The sequence below is a fragment of the Martes martes genome (genome assembly GCF_963455335.1).
Source record: "Martes martes genome assembly, chromosome: 1".
Classification (NCBI taxonomy): Eukaryota; Metazoa; Chordata; class Mammalia; order Carnivora; family Mustelidae; genus Martes; species Martes martes.
The window spans coordinates 66,843,336-66,863,410 of NC_137888.1; the positions used below are offsets into that span (position 1 = coordinate 66,843,336).

General features: G+C 33.8%; 1 protein-coding gene across 2 annotated transcripts in view; it reads left to right on the forward strand.

Annotated features, from left to right (window-relative positions):
- Positions 1-20,075, forward strand: part of SLC25A36 (solute carrier family 25 member 36) — a 36,207-nt gene that overhangs the window by 10,836 nt on the left and 5,296 nt on the right. Inside the window, exons 2-6 of one of the 2 annotated variants that reach the window (XM_080822461.1) lie at positions 486-650; positions 5,060-5,137; positions 8,103-8,203; positions 16,034-16,100; positions 18,714-19,003. In XM_080822461.1, coding sequence (XP_080678587.1) covers positions 486-650; positions 5,060-5,137; positions 8,103-8,203; positions 16,034-16,100; positions 18,714-19,003 — 701 coding nt within the window. The remainder of the gene's footprint in view (positions 1-485; positions 651-5,059; positions 5,138-8,102; positions 8,204-16,033; positions 16,101-18,713; positions 19,004-20,075) is intronic. The other variant, XM_080822462.1, reaches the window with a different exon arrangement.

A 20,075-nucleotide genomic window follows, 5' to 3' on the forward strand; every position in this document is an offset into this window, starting at 1 on the left:
TGTGGGCCTAATCCACTGATTTTGAGATATAAATATCATTTTTTGTAGGCAAAACACTTCTGAGTATTTGAATATTTAAAATAGGAAACATGATTATCCATCAGTGCTTAATTTTTATTGCTCTGAAGACAATAGCTTGAGTTTTGAAAGATAGAGGAGTTTGAGGGATAGGATATACTTCAGATAGTGACCTAGGTGTCAACAACCACAAATAATATCTGGCAAGGAGCACCAAATAAACCCTTAGGATACTATTTAAAACTATGATGTGACTTCCGAGTAAATTATAAATATTAAGCTCAGTTCTTTTTAGCTACTAAAGGTGTATGCAGTCAAATAAACATTAAAATTGTTTAGTCTTTTAAAATAAAAAATCTTAACATTTTAGTACCTTGGTGAAGCCCCAGTTGCCCACTCATTATACAGTCTAAATGTGTGTACTAATTTTTGGAGTAAGTAGATTTGTTCCTTTCATTTTTTCATAGATGTGGTGGTACAGTAGGAGCTATTCTGACATGTCCACTGGAAGTTGTAAAAACACGGCTGCAGTCATCTTCTGTGACACTTTATATCTCTGAAGTTCAGTTGAACACCATGGCTGGAGCCAGTGTCAACCGTGTAGTGTCTCCTGGACCTCTCCACTGCCTAAAGTGAGGCACAATTTTCGTGAATTTGGTTTTTTTAGTCTGTTTACCTTAATGATAGCCATGTGTTTTGTTTGTTTATATTCTGCCACATTTTAAGAAGCTTTTTTACAAACTTATTAACAGAGTTACTCTGAATTATATTCATCAGAAAAGATAATCCCTAATGGAGAGGAACAGTTAGTTGGATGATATAAAATGTAATGTTATTTCCAAATCATGTGTATTTGGATTATTTTTCTATATTTATTCAGTGGATTTGTTTTCTGAAGGTATTCTAGGTGTCCTATTTGGATCATTTATTTGTCTTTGAAATGTGATAGTGTTAAATCCCAACTCTTTCTGTGTGTTTTTAAATTTTCCATGTATTGACACAGTAAGTACATCCACTTAATGGCAATCTGTGATTTTTATGTAACCTAAACATAACTGAAATTTGAAGCAGTGTTCTACTGATTTTAAGAGGTGATTCAGTGTTTGTTTGACATTTCTTAGTGGTTTGAGAAAGATTTTGTCTCTACATTTTACCATACTTCATTATATTGCACATTGGATTTAAAATTTCAAAACTATTGAGATTACATTTTATGTGTTCAAACTTAGGTATGTAACTTGTATCTGCCTTATCAGGTCACTTGGTACATAATCTATTTGAACTTAGTTCAGTAGTATTTATTTTGTGGCAGCAAATAAACTCAATACTGAGTGTTTACCTTAGTTACCAAGAGTTCATCAGTCTTTTCTTTTTTCAGTTTACCTAGTACATGATAGGTAGAATAAGATTGTTAACAATTTTGGATGAAAATGCTGTAATTATAGGGTGCCTGAGTGGCTCAGTCAGTTGAACGTCTGCCTTTGGCTCAGATCATGATCCCCGGGTCCTGGGATTGAGTCCCAGGTTGGGCTCCCTGCTGAGGAGGGAGCCTGCTTCTCCCTCTCCCTATGTGCCTCCTCCAGGTTGTACACTCTCTTCACTCACTCTCTATATCTCAAATAAATAAAATCTTTAAAAATAAATAAATAAAATGCCATAATTACAGGGGCACCTGGGTGCCTCTTTCAGTTAAGCATCTGACTCTTGATTTCGGCTCAGGTCATGATCGCAGGGTTGTGAGATGTAGCCCTGTGATGGGCTCCGTGCTGGATGTGGAGACTACTAAAGAGTCTCTGTCTCTCCCTTTGCCCCTCTTCCCTTCTTAAATAAATAAATAAAATGCCATAATTATAGATGAATATCTGATAAGAGTATTATCAATCAGATTAATAATATCTTGGCAAAAATAGAATATTTTACCTGTTAATAATAGGTCATTTCTGTATCATGATTTTGTCTTTTATTACCACTATTACATCTCCTAAACTTCTTTCTTTGATCTTTGCGACAGTACCGAATATATTTTTTTATTTATTTAAGAGCGAGCAAGAGTGTATGCAAGAAGAGGGAGGGGCAGATGCAGAGGAAGAGGAACAAGCAGACTCTGAGCTGAGTGCACAGCCACTGTGGGGCTCATATCTCACGACCCTGAGATCATGACCTGAGCTGAAATCAAGTCAGATGCCTAACCACCTGAGACACCCAGGCTCCTCACAGTAGTAGTATATTTTTTATTCTTTTTTCTATTTTCCAGTGGTTTTACCTTCTGACTTTTCTCAGCAGTAGTAGGAATCCCTCTCAGCTTTGTTTTAATTTCTCAGTTTTTCTGGCCCTCTGTTAAGAGTCAGTTTAACATGTGTCACCTGTCATTAGTATATAAGTGACTTCTAAGTTTGCATTCTCTGCCTTAATACCTTTTTACTCATTCCCTTTGATTCCCTACTCAGGGGCTCTGTCCAAAGCAATCTGTTTCATGGCTTTTTTTTTTTCCCCCAACATCTTTATTTGAGGTACAAGTTACGTACCATAAAATTAACCCATGTAAAGTATACAGTTTGTTTGTTTTTAGTATATCCAGAGAATTGTGCGGCCATTATCACCTTCCAAATTTTTAACGTTTCTGTTATCATCACAAAATAAACCTTTATCTGTTAAAAGTCACTTCTCATTTTCTCCCTTCTCTCTCCTTCCATCCCCTAGCTCTAGGCAACTATAATCTGCTTTCTATCACTATACATTTGCTTATTATGGACATTCTATATAAATGGAATTCTATAATACACAGTCTTTTGTGATTGGTTTCTTTCACTCAGCATGTTTTCAAGGTTGATCCATGTTGTAACAGTATCTTTCTATTGTCAAGTATTGCTTTATATGGATATATACCACATTTTGTTTATCCACTCATCAGTTGATAGACATTGGTTTGTTTCCACTTTGCAGTATTCTGAATGATGCTATTATAGAGATGTAGGTTTTCATTTTGGGGGGGATATGCTAGGAGCAGAGTTGCTAGGTCATACAATAACTTGTAACATTTTGAGGAACTATGACACTGTTTTCCAGAGTGGCTGCATCATTTTACATTTCTACCACCAATGAATGAAATTTTCAGTTTCTGCACAGCCTTACCAACCCCGGTTTTTTGTTTTTGTTTTTTTAAGTAGGCTCCATCAACTCAGGGTTAAAGCCACCCAGGCACCCCCACCAACTCTTGTTTTACTATGTCTGACTTTTTTATTATAACCATTCTAGTGAGTGAAGCATTTCATGGCTTACCCATGAACTTTAGAAATCCCTCCCCCCTGCCCCCTACCGGGCTCTTGATTTCCTAGGTGGGTCATGGGTGAACTTCAGGAGGTCTATAAATTACATGAAATTGTATGCAGAATTGTGTTTGCAAATGGGTTTTGTTTTGTTTTTTTTTTAAGATCTTATTTATTTATTTGAGAGAGAGTGCACGAGTCTGTGTGGGAAGGGGAGAGGGAGAGAATCTGAAGCAAATTTCCTGCGGAGCACAGAGCCCAATGTGACCCAGTCCCATGATCCTGAGACCATGACCCGAGCTGAAACCAAGAGTCAGACACCTAACCAGCTGAGCCATCCAGGCACCCCAACAAATATGTTTGTTTTTGTTTTTGTTTTTTAAAGAACATTTACCTTTCTTAATTTTTCAGCGAGACTTAGGATACAGAAAAGGCTAACAAACACTGAATCTTCAAAATGTTCTCCATTTGTTATTTTGAACTCTGCTTCTGTCTAATCTAGTTTTATCAGATGTGGTTCTGTATCACTGTGTCAGTCATCTGGAAACATGGTAAAAATGCAAATTACTGAGCAGTGTCCTATACCTATTGAGTCAGAATACTTGGAGGGTGAGATCAGAGAAATAAGCGTTTTAAACAAATGCTCATAATATTAAGGTTTATCAAGTACTTACTGGGAGCCAGATCTCTTTTAAGTTCTTCATATGTTTATTTATTTATTCCTCACAGCAACTCAAAAAGAGAGTACTGTTTTTCTCTGTTTACTGCTGATGAAAATAAGGATAAGAGAAAAGTTACTACTTATGTTCTTACAGCTAGTGATTTACAAAAATTGGTCTCCTTACTAAGAAGTCTGGCCCCATATCTCAGGTTCTTATTTAACCATTATGCTCAACTGTCTTTAAAGATATCATTCTTAAGCACGTAGGTGGTTAAGAACCACTGCCCTAGCCTGTTAACTCTAGGTTAAAATACTTACTTTTCTCCAGTTTCTGTTTCTGTTCTCACTTCCAAGCTTAATTAATAACTCACTCTCAGAAAGCCTTCCAGGGCTTAGACATGCCTCTTCCTTTCTCTGCTAGGCTTATGTATCTAGCTTGTATAGTATTTGCTTATTAATATAGTCTGTTGAATTATTTGTTTCAGTGTAATTCTTTTTTCCGCAACTGCACATCAAATTTCTCATTAGCAGGTGTCTCACCTTCTTTTCTGTCTTTTTACTCTGCTTAGTTTTTATGCAGTAAGTATTCAGTATAGTAAATGTTAACTAAATAAAGGGGGATATGGTAACTGGCTAACTATTTTGGTACCCTAAAGGAGGTTAGGTTGCCAGATTTTGACAGCATTTCATTGGAATGATTGAAAGAGGTAATGCTGATGAGAGAGTTGTCTGATTTTCAAGAAAGGACCTCAGATACTAGACAGAAAACTACATTTTTGACGGGAACTGAATTTGCTGGTTAAGATTATAAAATGGAGGATATTGAAGATAATCATGTTCATACAAGAACATGATTGTATGAAAATGTAGAAATCATACTGTAGTCTTTAAAACTTTTAGAAAAGTGTCTGATTAGAATTCTTTTTATTATCATTTAAGATTATCATTTTATGCTGTGTCAAGAAAAACGGATTTTCATAAGTAAGAAAAACTGAGCAGAGCAGCACAACCTTATAGCAGAAGCTGACAGGTTTAAAAGTCTTAAGTTTGCTATACAAATAAAGTACTAGACTTCAAAGGACATTCCTTTCTAAATAATATTTTTTTCTTTCAGAGTGATCTTGGAAAAAGAAGGGCCTCGTTCCTTGTTCAGAGGATTAGGTCCCAATTTAGTGGGGGTGGCTCCTTCCAGGTAAAAATAATTTTTTTAAGTTAAACAAAATCGTGGCAGTCTTTATTGTTTCAAGTTTAATGATGGAAGATGCTGAAGAGAAGTCAAGGTGGTAAGGATAAAGCACCATGGTATAAAAACAGGTATCTAGTATCCATGTAAAAGCTTGGGCCGTTTGCCCTGTGTGGCAGCGCAAAGGACCTCTTAGTGAAATCGCTGTGGTGCAGTTTTTGAACCAAATTCAGAAGGCAGAGAATACTAAGGGAACCAACAGTGTGAAAGAGGAATACCTAGAGCTCTAGAACTAACCCTGTTTTTTGGCTTAGAGGACAAGCTAGACAGAATAATTTCATTACCTATTAAAAGAGCCAAAAAGGCCTAATTAATATATTAATTTGTCATTTTTCTCTGATACCTTTTTATCTTAGATTTACTGCTTCTGTAATAAAATACCATAGAGTTCCCATTCAGAGTGAAAATGGCCCTCTGTATCCTATGTACTGGATACGTGTCTTACTATTTATTTGGTTTTCAAGTTTTCGTGGGCTTTTTTCTCTCTTGAAAAATTTATCTGTTGGGGGAGATGGCTCCTGGGTGGCTCAGTCTTTAAGCGTCTGCCTTCAGCTCAGGTCATGATCCCCAGGTCCTGGGATTGAGCCCCTCATCTGGCTCCCTCGGCAGAGAGCCTGCTTCTCCCTCTCCTACTCCCCCTGCTTGTGTTCCTGCTGTCAAATAAATAAATAAAATCTTTCAAAAAAAAATTTATTTGGGGACACCTGAGTGGCTTAGTTGGTTAAACGTCGGACTCTTGGTTTCACCTCGGGTTGTGATATCAGAGTCGTGAGATGGAGCCTGGCTTGGGGCTCCATGCTCAGTGTGGAGTCTACTCGAGATTCTTTACCTCTGTCCTTCTCCCTCCCCCTCTGCTCCTCATCCCCCATTTGGGTGCTTGTGCACTCAACCGCACATGCGCACGCTCTCTCTCAAATAAATAAATAAATCTTAAAAAAATTTATCCTTACCGTAAAAAGTAAAAATGTATAGCATAAAGGCTGACATTCCATGTTAAACACATCACCCCTCATGCTATATGCCTTCTCATAGGCACTTACTCGTCTCTGCACAGAGAAGTGTTACTAATAAAAGTTTGGCATGTATAGTCTTCTTTTAATTTTTCTGGCTTATATTGTATGTAAAATGCATATCATGTATACTTAATTATTGTTTACATTCATTTAATCTTATTAAAATATTTCACCAAATTTGTCTTGAAGCTTTTTCCATCAAAATACGTAGTTTTTGTTTAATCACATAGTGTGGTGACTCTATCATTAATAAGCATTCCCTTAATGATAAACCTTTAGGTTTATTTCCACATTTTATCTGTTGAAAGCAGTAGTTTTGTGAACACAGCTCTATTTTTATCTTTACTTAAGCAAGTGTATTTCTTTAGAATAGTTACGTGTAATTAGAATTTCTGTATAAAAGAGCATATACACATTTGAAATTAATATTACTCAATTGCCTTCTGAAAGGCAATTTTTTTAATTCTCAAGTAGTGGATTAGTTGCTCTTTATCACATATTACTCATGTTGGTTACTATTCATGTCTTTTAATACTAGTTGAATAGACTAAACATGATTTTCACTGTGTTGGTTTTTTTTTTCTTTTAAGATTTTATTTATTTATTAGAGAGTGAACACAAGCAGGGTGGGAAAGAAGGGTCAGAGAGAGAGGGAAAAGCCAGCTCCCCACTAAGCAGGGAGCCCGGCGTGGGGCTCCGTCCCAAGACCCCAAGATTACAACCTGAGCCGAAGGCAGACACTTAACCAACTGAGCCACCCAGGTGCCCCTATTTTCAGTTTTAATATACATTTGTTTAATTTTGGGTGCAGTCACACCTTCCTTCTTGTAATGATTTTCCATTTGTGTATCTCTACTGTGAATTACCTTATATATTCGTTGCCTGTCTTCTCATTAAAAGGTCTTTTCTTACTTATTTCTAGGAATGTGCTATTTTTACCTCTTCACAATTCGTCATTAAATGTATTCTATTTGTTTTTCTTGCTGATAATGTATTATGTTTCATTTTAAATTATATTAACTTTCCATTTTTCTTCAGCACATTAAAAAAGGCACAACAGTGAGACTGTCCTCATTTGTGCTTTTGCCTGTTATGTTGGGAAATAAAAAGATTTGATACTGCAAGCAAATAATTCAAAGCCTGGAAAGCTAAACAATGAGGAGGTGGTGGGGATGCATGAAATCATAGTCAATAAGTTAAGAGGGGAAGTATTTACAGATGTAATGGAATGTTTATAAACTTAGAAGACATGACCTGATGGGGCTCATTTCTTCTGGAATTATTTTGTCTGTTTAAGGATATTGTGAACTACTCTGTATAATATAGATTAGAATATACCATGGTATCTCAGAATTGTTTAACATACTTTGATGAATTGGGTCAGTTCTGTGACCCTCTCCCCACTTAAAAAATATTATATATTAATAGTAATATCTTTATATTAATATCAACTAATCATAATAATTATATAATTAAAAAATTTTTAAAGTGCTTATACCATATTTACCCAACTCAAGTGTGTTTAATTTAACCTTACCATTACTTAAGCCTTCCAGCCTTATTCATATGTTTCTAAACATCTCTTATACAAATAGTTTTTATTTCATGCAGTCAGTCAGTTGATGTAAAAGTGTTGGGTCATGGTGGTAGGTGTCTTTTTGTTGGAGGGTGCTTTACATTTGAGGAACTTTACATTGAAGTTTGTCTTTTAATGAGTCAATGCAAACTGTACTTCAGAATCTACATGGAAAAAATATGTAAATTATCCTGATGTTACATGAGAATGTGGCTAAGACTTTGTTTTTAGATTTTTCTAAAATTAGAAAGATGAATTTACTTGTCATTTAAATCTTATGAATTATGTAACATGCTTGTTGATAAAATTTAAATCTTTATTTTAGAGCAATATACTTTGCTGCTTACTCAAACTGCAAAGAAAAGCTGAATGGTATATTTGATCCGGATTCTACCCAGGTACACATGATTTCAGCTGCAATGGCAGGTATGAATATAAAATATTAAAAAGCAAAAATTTTCCCAAAACCTAGAGACTTAATGTTGAATTATGATTTTACATTATGTAGTTAAGACATTGTGCTTTTCATTGATTAGCATCTACATATATGATTCTTAATATTTATTAGTATTACAGTAAATTTGACCAGAAGGTATACTTAAAATCTGTTTTAAGTTGGCATTTTTGTAATCAGGGGTTTGTGATAGCATACAGGTAGTATAATTTTTACATTGTCTTGTGTAGTCCACTGAATATTTAGTGATCACTTTGACAGTTTAAAGAATCCAACCATAATTACACTATAAATAAGTTATGCAGCTGTAATTTACTCTTCTCTCCTCAATTTCTGTTAGTGCCTTTTCCCTTTTTGCTGCATGTTTTGGCTTCTGTCTGAAATGTGCCGGCAGTTCTTGGTAAAGTATTCATTTTGTCCTGTGCTCAAATGCTGAAATTTTTGTGATGTATTACTGATAACTGAGAGATACTGTAATGTATGTATTTTGAAAAATATGTTTAGCATTCCATATAAATAACACTAGATAATACTTAAATTTAGGCACTGGCTATGTGTACATGCTTGCTATAGAAATGTTTTCCAGGGACTCTTCTATCATTGTTGAGTATATATGATTCTGAATTAAAGCAACTAGTTTTGGGCCTCTGTACTGCCTTAAAGATAAACTAGGAGATTGATTTGACCAGTCTGGTTCTGGAATCATTTGTTGCAATGCGTGTTAGACAAAGCCGTGACCTTTGGTTCATTATTTGCAGTTTTCTAAGATTTATTGTATATTTAACCATATGTCACGTTACCAAATTATGCTATGACAATAAAGCAGATTTTTACTACTTTCATCAACTATTGAGCCATAAATTGAGTGTCAGTTACGTGTTTCATAATGAGTGCCTTAAACTGTTAACCGTTTTCTGTTTAGAAATAAATTGGATCAATTTGAACCACATACTTTAACGAACTAAGTGTAAGTTGGAATAATTAATTTCTGAAAGGGTCAATAGCCATATATCTACTATATACCTCACAAATTATTTTCAAGACTTTTCATATTTGGTAATTGACTGACTCACCAAAGTTTTAAAGCTGAAAGGTAAAAAGTTTAGAGGTCACGGTGGTGAAATAGTCTTATTTATCCATGAGGAGAGATCTTGGGCAACTTAATGTAATTTATGCAAATTTCCTTTTACCTTACCCTTGGAATGTAGGTTGCTCTACAAAGATTTGGATTTTGAGAATTAGTTCTTTAGTACCATAGAGATCATCTAGTTATAAATAGAAATTTTTTTAATTTACTTTTTATAGCTGTTGAATACAGATACGATTTTTCCTCTTCAAATTTGAGTGGGTATAAGGTAAAAATTAGTGGCTAATTTCAAACTATATAACTGCCTTATTAGGATCTTTAAGAATATATTTCTGGACTACCAGTTTTTTAACCCCAGAAAATTATTAAAGAAATGTTAATTTTTTTTGTTCATTTTGTTAGACTTGATGTCCAGAAAGTAGATGAGCAGACATTTTTGGTAGAGGATAGTTATTATATATTCAGTAATACAAATTTAGGGTTTCAGAATATCTTAATTCCCAGTAGAACATCTTTTTTATTAGAATATCTCATCAGAATTTATTACTATTTTTGTATCATGTGGTAAAGAATTTCAGTGGAATTGTCATTTTGCACTTTTCTCTCAAGTGTGTACAAATGTCAACTCATAGTTTGTTTTTATATTGATAACTATTTTCCAACTTGAATTCCTTGAATTTTTGTAAATTGATGGTCTTAACCTTGCTCAGATTATTGCACTATATACTTATTGTGTAATTTGAAAATACCTCTTTCATGTGTTTGCAGTTACATTTTTCTGAGAATTGTGCTTTCAGAGCTTCCTTGCACTATTCATGAGCATTAACACTTAGCTCTGCAGTTTTTATACATAACTACATTGTTGGTGAAACTGAAAGATCCCATGCAAAGTCATTAAGGTAGCCTTTTGCCCCCTTCATTCTTGAAATTACCTAGACCATATTGCTCTGGTTTTTCTTCAGGATCATTTTTGAAGTCTTTTAAACATGAATTGGGGGTGCAAAGTGCTTAGAGGCAGTCATGTGAAAAATCATTTTTTAACTGGCTATTAAAAAAAAATGCTAACCTTGTCACTTTGGTATCAAAAAATGCACTAAAATAGACTTAAATGATATTGCCTGTAAGATTTTGCCACATCAAACAGCATACACATTAAGGATTTTAGTAACAGACCTTGTACATAATTTTTTTTCCAGGTAGCCCATTGATTTTGCATTTTATCCATATGAACCCAAGTGTTTAGGTAATAAACCTTTTGTTAATAAAAATAAACAGTTTATTTAAAGTGGATCTTACTTTGGCTTGTTGTAGTGTTTCAAGAGAATACTTTAAGAATTATAAACCTAAATTTAGAGGTATAATTGAAAAATTATTTCCAGTTAGAAGGCTATTTAATAAAATTAAGTAATGTTGACTCTGTTTTACCTGCTTTTTTTCTTCCCTACATGTAACCTTTGTTAGACTGAGAGTATTTGTTTTGTCGAGATTACTTGTATGTTTTTGTTTAAATGAATTTGTATATCCTACTCTATTACTAGACAAAAATGTACATACAAAAAATAGTATGGTTTCTTTATAGTAATTCCCAGTTTTCAGAAATTTTTATCTGGAGAAAACATACACACTTTTATATGCAACATAGATTTAAATGAAAAGAATTTTGATTTTTATTGGATTATATATTCAAATAGTTATTCCTTAATTTTTAAAATACCAATAATATAATCATTTAACTTTTACTAAATACCTAGTGGGTTTTACTTATAACATTCACTGTTATTTTTCAAAATACATTTTTCTGTTTGACTTTAAGTTTATTATAAACATTAAACTTTAAAGGTTAAGTTTTTACTCATGAAAGAGAAATTTTTTCTTGCCTATATAAAATATATTTTTTAATATTTTATTTTCCATGGCAGTTTATTCACCCAAATGGGTGGGTGGACAGATGTTTTGTGTGTTTATATATAAACATTCTTCCTGTTTTTTATTTTGTAGAACACAAGAAATAAAATACAAAATAATCCAAAATATTCCATAAATTGGATGTGCAGTATTATTGGTCATAGTGCAAAAGGTGTGAAAGGTACAATTGTAGCAACATATACTTTAATTTTAAAAAATTACAGATAATTACAAAATGTTACTCAGAATATTCTGGGTTTTGGGGTTTTTTTTTTAAGATTTAAGGAAAAAAAGATTTGCTAAGAAGCTGTTAAAGTATAGAAAATTGTGATTTCACCTCTGATCATGATAGATAATGATTAGGAAAATGAGATATGATGATCCCTTCTAAATATTTTCTTAGACTCCCCATTGACAAGGTTAGCATTTTTTCGTTAGGGCAAAATTCGTGTTTTAGGTAAGTATTTGGACTCTGAAACTGCTGCAGATGGCAGAATTTTCAGTACTCGATGCATTTTTTTTTAAATTATGGCCCATTCTGATCTTCCTTTTTGTTTTTTAACTTAAAATTTTCAAAAAAGTTAGATCTCACCGTAAATATTTCTGAAATCCTTCCAATGGGATTCATTTTGTACACATGTTTCTGATGAGGTCACTGCTTGTTGTTATGATACAGAAAAGCCTGTGTCTATTTTAGGCATTTACTGTACATTTCTCCCGAGAAAAGAGTGAGATCGTGTCATCTCATGCTCCCCATCCGCAGGTCACTTCCTGTAGAAATATGGACTAACTTAAACCTCGTGAGTACTGATCTGAGCGTCTCTTGCAGCCTCTAGTTATAAGAAACACACCCTGGGAATTTATAATAGCTGTGGAATTAGTAGAAGGCGGGAAATGAACTTTTATTTCCTGAATATATGTGTGTGTTCTGAGTATTTCATAAAACTTTTTAATTCTGATCCCTTTAGAATATTCCTTCTAGAAGGAAGAATGGGGTAACTTTTCAGTCATTGTGTAATAAAAGCCTGGGGTCTTCAGCTTGGCCATAATAGCCTTGACCTCGAAAAAATTTGGTGACAATATTTAAGATACACGTAGTTGTAAATGGTATCATACCATCCTACAACTTTTAGGAAAGATAGTAGTTCTCTCTGCTTAGCATAACATATTTTAAAAGGCTAATACATGCTTTCCATTCTGTTGTCTGTTTATATTTAGCTTTCTGCTTTCTTGCAAAAACATTGATCTTAATACCTACCATTACTTTCCAATAAATGTAGGGTAAGAATATATGGGATCTAAGCTGTTTTAGTTTTAATTGGGTTTTTGTTTTGTTTTTGTTTTGTAGTTTTAATGTATTTCTCTTAGAAGGTTAGGTGGGCTTTGTTCTGCTTACAGAACTTGATGAAGTAAAAAAAACTGAAAATGCAACAATACAGGTATCACTCACTTAATGAAATAGACATTTTCACAAGTTTCCTATAAGCAGGATTTCTTTTAATCTGGTGTACATTGTTGGATGGAGTCTTATGAAGCAAAACTTTAAAAGTTGCATTTTGAAAGTTTAAAAAAAATTTTCTAATAAAACTCTAACCACACTACTATATGGCCAATACACTGCCTCTTTGCTTTTACTGACTAGAGCAATGTTAATTCTTAACCTACAAATAGCTCCTTCATATGCCTCTAATTCAGCTTTAATGTTTAACAGAGTGCTCAGAATATTAATATGAACTAGCATTATTATCAAAATACCACAAACTTTAAATGCAAAAATAAAAAGTAATAGTAAATTTCTAAACTTTAGGGAAACTATTCCAAGTATCTTTGTATATATTTGTCTTAGAAGTAGGAAGATCTTTTTAGCTTTGGCTGTTGGCCAACTTCAGATTGCCTTGCCATATATAATTAAGTTAGTGATAAATTTTTGCTTCTTCCCACTTGTTTCATTTCTTGAATTAACAGACTATATTTTTATAGGATTAATTAGCTTAATAATGTCCAGTTAGTTTATTAGGTAGAGTGTCTGTGGTTAAGAGAATGTAATAGCATAAAATTCTAGGACCAGAGTTTTAACTGTGGTAAAGACCAATCACTAAAATGTAGGTTATCCCTAGATTCTCTCTAATGTAGTGGTTTGCTGGCATTTAGCCTAGTGTCTTTATTAAAAGCTAGCTTATTATTGGGAGAGTTGAGCCAGAACAACTGTAGTAAGCACAAGTTATTGGTAGTAACAGTTACAGAGGGATAAGATGACAACACTCAGTTGAATTTTAATGTTTCCTGTCCCATAGATTAATTTGTATTTGGAAAGGAATTTTAGTTAAGTGAGAAATACCTGTTGTTTGCGTCCTGTCATTGTTCATTCATAGGTACAGAGGATAATTAAAAATTTTATTCATGGATATTTGAAAAATTCATTTCTAGTAATATTTATAAATATTATTGCAGTATTTTAAAGTGTACATATATGGAGTTTTTCAGACTTTAATTGAGGAATTTTGTGACTTGGAAGAGTATTAAGCTTGGGTATTAACTAAGTTTATATTTTTAGAAATAGAACTTCTATTTAAAAAGAAAAACTTTAATGTTCATCTTTTCAAATCAAGTATCGTAGACTGAGATTTTTACCTAGACAGGGCTTTTTGGGTTGGGTTTGTTTTGTTTTGTTTTGTTTTGTTTTTAAAGCTTGGTGTAAGGATTCCCAGTTTTAGGCTTTCAAAATTTAATGAAAATTTTGTTTTCTTAATTTCCACAGGCTAATTAATAAAAACGATTGTGAATAATGTAGAACATTTTGTTGCCTTGTGCTGCTTTGCAGCCTTTCCCTAATAGACCCCCTAATACTGCTTTACGGGTATTTAACTAATACAGATATTTAAGTCTGAAAACAGTCATCGAGTTAGAGGTATAGCCAGAATACTAATGTCTGGTGCACATTTTCTTTAAAATATAATTTGAGTGTATTTAGTTTGAGTTTTTCAGTTAAGAAAATGAAGGTCAAGGAAAGAAAAAAAATTCTTTAGCTTTATTCTCATTTAAGCCAGGACATGCAAGAAAAATCTTTTCCAAGTAAAATATTTAAACGGATCTAATAATTTCATATTTTTCTTCTCCTTTCCTTTTACCAAGATTTTTATATATGAAAAGAAACTTACTTAAAAATGTTCCTGATAAAATGTCCAACACTTTAAATTTTTATTATTTTAATACTGGCATATACAAAATTGTTGGTCCAGTACTAGTTTTATATGTAGTATTAAAAATACTTGAAAGAAACGGAGACTATAGAGCTATTACAAAATAGTGAAAGGAGTTATCAAACCAAATTTTTATTCCATTTATCTATTATTTATCTATTATTTATCTATGTATCTATTATAAATAGATACAATTTAAGCATCCCTTTGTGAGACATCTGGCTATTTCTGTGGTGTTAAAACAGTGGCTTAAGGAAATAAAATTTGAGTTAGCTAATTATCTGACATTATAGAGGGGCAAAGAACCTGTGAGACCAAATTCTGCTTTGTAAACGATTTAGTAAAATGATTTTGCATTTTAGGTATACCCGTAGTGACTTTGAAAGCCAAGAAAAGTTTTATGATTGGTTCTACACTATATGTTAACTTCAAAAACAAATTATTTTTAAGTGCACCACATCATTTCTCTTCCTGAAATAACTTTACTCATATTCAGTGTGCTGGTTATATTCCACCTTTCTAAAAACAATACGTTTCACCTGCCTGTTATTTGATAGAAAGTGTTAAAATAGTTAAGATCCTTAGACATTTCTGCATGTAAGTTTTCACTGAACTTAAAGGCCAGTTGAATAAATACAGTTTGATGTAAGTAGTTCTGTGAAGTTTGTGTAGTGATCTTAAATGTTCACAAGCAATACATTAAAACCCTGTTTTGTATAGATGAAGCAATTTTCATAAATTCCCGTTACCAAGATTGCATTTCGTGTGCTATTTTCCATAACAGTAGGAAGATAGAAAGTAAAAAATATGCACTAGTCTAGAAACAACTGTTCCAGAGATCTTAATTTACCAACTGGAATGAGCCATCTTAGGAGACCACCCTTCTGCACTGATAGTACACAGTACTTAAGTTTTAAAGTAAACCAGAACTACATTCTACTCTAGTTTCCCTCTTCAGTGTCTATAAAGGTGAGAGGAAAGTTCCAGTATGTAACTTCTTGAACTTTTCAGTTTTTTATATGGTTAAGTGGGTGAGAAATAGATCTGTCCTATTAACCCTAACAGAAAGCTTACTTCTGTGATACCATTATTTTAACAGTGTTAGTAAGAATATGTTCATATAAAGCATTCATAAAGGCAAACAATAGTTTTTGCTGTTATATAGCCAACCTAAGATCAAAAATAAATGCTGACCTTTAGGTAGAAACCACTTGGAACATAGGGATTTGGACCTTAAGTAGCTGCGTAGAGTTTGCATGCTAAAAAGCCCTAGAATACACCAAATTTCTATATATTTGTCTGTAGAAATGGGTTTCTAAATTTAGCTTAGAGTGTAGACGGTGCCCTTCTACACTTGGGAGAGGAATTTATATATAATCAGGTTTTGCTCTTAAGAGAATTTTTTAGTTACGGTCAGAATTTGAGAATGTAGATTGGAAATAAACTACAAATGTTCATGGTTGTATGTTTATAAAATAAAAGTGTATAGAATACATCAATTAATAGTTTAAACATTTTCTTTAATATAGATTTATATGATTTTTAAAACCTTAAAGTTAATAATATATTCTTCATTTTTACCAGAGTTCATTTTAAACATGTTTGTTTAGGTTTTACTGCAATCACAGTGACCAACCCCATTTGGCTTATAAAGACTCGGTTACAGCTTGATGCAAGGTATGTTAATTCATTAAAATAAAATTAAAGTTGATTTCAGCTAATTTTTTCCTGTAAATTTATATCTGTGAGATTTCAGTGCCATGTACCTAGCCATGTCTTTCCCCTCTTTTGATACTGATTTTGTTTTTTGGGGTTTACCGTCAAAAGCAAGTGATAACAATAGTTGGCAATATGAGACTTTCTAGGGAAGAAAGAATATTATGTGTTGTGTTTTTAAATAAAAAGAATATATATTAGCCGAGCCCAAGCAGTGATAATTTCACTATGTGAGTGATTTTAATTGGTCTCCCAACAGTTAAACAACCCACGATCAACTGGTCTAAATTAAATCTTGCAGGATCATTGCTCAAATTTGGTAAATTTTATATACAGAGAGGCGTGGCATGGGATTTAGCTCTCATATATTCATAGACTTCATCTGTTACCAATGACCGTTCTATGGTAGCAGAGTTCATTGATTTGATGAATGTCTGTTGAGCAGATACACTGCTTGGTTCTAGAGATACACCAAGAAACAGTGGGGACCAACTTTGAATGGAATAGTCAATGAATTTTGTTTTTGAGCCCATTTTAAGCAGAAGCAGTGGTCGTTGCAAACCTCATAGGTCTTAAGGTTAGGGCCTGGCGTGTTTGGGAACTGAGCAAAGGCCACAAGCCGTACAGCTTAGAGTCTAGCCATCTCTATTCCTGTTACCTGGAGAATGGGAAGAGGAAATACTTTTTTAGAGAGATGAACCTATGGTTGTATTATAATAATAATAATACTTTGAAAACCTTTAGCCTTTTGGTATGGACTAGACTTGTAACAAATTTTCACTCTTATATTTTAGGGCTTGGGAAGTAGTCTATGTATCTCATAGGCTAAATAAAACTTATCTAAGAAATCATTAATAATGATGCCTGTTGGGGCGCCTGGGTGGCTCAGTGGGTTGAAGCCTCTGCCTTCGGCTCGGGTCATGATCCCAGGGTCCTGGGATCGACCCCCAAGTCGGGCTCTCTGCTTGGCGGGGAGCCTGCTTCCTCCTCTCTCTCTACCTCTCTGTCTACTTGTAATCTCTGTCTGTCAAATAAATGGATGAACTCTTTAAAAAATAATGATAATGATGATGCCTGTTTAAATATCTGTTTCCCACATTCTGTCATGTTGAACTATATGCTATTTGGAGACTGGAAACATCTCTAATTCTTGTTTCATCCGGAATAATTAAAATGAAGTCTTAAGTGTCGTGAAGCAAAACTCAAAGTCTACTTGCTAAAGCCAAAGACCTGAAAGGTAGTGGTAGTTAAAACAACCCAAAAGTTAGAGAAATGTGAAGATTCCAGTCCATATTATACTACCAGGGGTATGCTTCGGTATGTTGTAGGGTGGATCTATGGGGGGTCCTGAGAAAAGTATCTCTATTATTTTTTCACTTACAGTTGTAACACAAGCAAACACAAGGTCTTAGGCTTGGGGAGTGATAGGTAATGGGATGGGGTTGAGGTAATAGTTAAAGGTTGGTTTAAGGATGCTAATGTATAACCATGAAATCAAGAATAGGGCTGATGTGTTTGCATATTACTCTTTAGGACTTGTAGGATTTTAACTTCTTGTGAGGAAGTCTCTGGTAGAAACTGATTAGAGTTGTCTTCATGGATCATTCAAAGAAGAAAGTTTTCAGTCAGTGTCATTAGTTGAGGACAGTTACTAGTTCAAGACAATAATTAGGTCATAAAACTGGAGGAATTTGTAGGTTATCAAGTAGGTGTCGTAATTGTTTTTGTTATGTCAGAAATAGGTTGTATATAATTTATAAATAGGTAAATTTTCTATTTCTTTCCCTGTAGGTCACATTTAAACTCATTTCTTATAGATAAGGTTCTGTAGGGAGAATCATAGTGTAAGGTAATATTTTTACAAACTCAAAATTACATACTTGTATAAGAGTAGGTACACTGCCCATATAGCACTAAGCAAGTTTTACTGGGCACGATGCTCAATAAATATTTTATAACTGTAGCGGTCCGCATTCACTGTTCACCATGATACTGACATGAAAGATAGGACTGTTGCCTTCGAAGGATCATAGGAAATTTGACTTAAGTTCACACAGTCATTTTTGGGGAAGAACTGAGTGGGTTTAGAAGAATTCTGCAGATGCACAAGTATTGCATTAATTATATTCCCTGCTTTGTGATATACTATCATCATTGGTGTCTCAATCACTCTTTTCATGTTACTAAGTGCAGAAGAAATCTTCTCAACTTAGAACTGGATTTAATGATATGATGTAATGTGAGAGTTTGTTTTTATCTTGAGCTGCAGTCACAATGTATTTGGACTATTTTATTTTTTATCCCTACAGTACAAACTTAACGAGTACATGAAACTGAAGATTTAATGTATTTTGCATTAGTTAAATAAACTTCTTACATGGTACCCATCTAATGTGACAAACTTGGGATAAAAGAATAAAGTCTAAAATGAATGTCTTAAAATTCTGGTTTCACTTCTCCATGAGTTAGAGGATCATCCTCTATTTAGAGTGGCATATTTCTACTGCATTTTACTGACTTTATTTAAAAACCTATACTACCTTGTAAACAAGATTTTTCCTTTTTGCTTTTCAGGAACCGTGGAGAAAAGCGAATGGGTGCTTTTGAATGTATTCGTAAAGTGTATCAGACAGATGGACTTAGAGGATTTTATAGGGGCATGTCTGCTTCATATGCTGGCATATCAGAGACGGTTATCCATTTTGTTATTTATGAAAGTATTAAGCAAAAACTACTGGAATATAAGATTGCTTCTACAATGGAAAATGATGAAGAGTCTGTGAAAGAAGCGTCCGATTTTGTGGGAATGATGCTGGCTGCTGCCACCTCAAAAACTTGTGCCACAACTATAGCATATCCACATGGTAAGAGGAGTGGAGTTTCTATGAGTAAAATTCTATTAATTTACAAGTATTTTCCCATGTCAGCCAATGACCCATTTATTAGAACATTTATAATTTTATTGAAATCAGTAAAACAAAATACAGTTCTTAGGAGTTCATAATAGGATTAAATCTGTGTAAGTAACTTTTAATAGGTCAGTATATATTACAGTAGCATGATGGAGATTTAGCATGCACTCTGGACCGTCACATTTTAGCCCTGAGTCAGTCAGATTCCAGCCAGGTATGGCTATAGATGGTATACTAGATACTTTATATACATTATGTATACATTATTGCTAATCTACAAAAAATTCCTGCAAAGTACTTACCTTCTCCATTTAAGTCTAAGTGTGCTAGAATAGAACCAGAATTTGTCTTCATTTTCAAATGGGAAACAAGAAATGTTAAGATTGAGTTGCCGAAGGTCACAGAGCTTACTCAGGTCACATAGCTTACTCAGTGGAGAAGCCCAGATTTGAAACGGGAATCTATAATCCAAAACGCCAACCTATTTTACATTATTTCATGTTGGCAAATAAGTATATATGAATGATTTATTTCTGTCATTAAGTCTTATACTGTTAGCCTCTTTCATTGATAGATAATAAAATCACTTAAAAATTTGTCTGCAGGATGCTGAGATTTTTTTGTAACTTGTTTTAAGTGTAGACTTTGATTTTGTTGTATTTGGGGGTTTGTTTTGCCTTTTTTTTAAGATTTTATTTGTCAGAAAGAGAACAAGCAGGGGGAGCAGTAAGCAGACGGAGAAGCAGGCTTCCCATTGAGCAGGGAGCCCTGGTGCAGGACTCAATCCCAGGACCCTGGGGTCACAACTTCAGCTGAAGGCAGACTTTTAACTGACTGACTAAACCTCGGGGGTTCTAGGATTTTTTTTTCTTTCAAGTAATCTCTACACCCAGCATGGGACTTGAGATCAAGAATTGGATGCTACACTGACTGATCCACCCAGGCGCCCCTACTTTGGGCTTTTAATCTAAATGCTTCACTTTTGTTACACTGATTAACATTCACATTCATCCTTGTAAGTCTA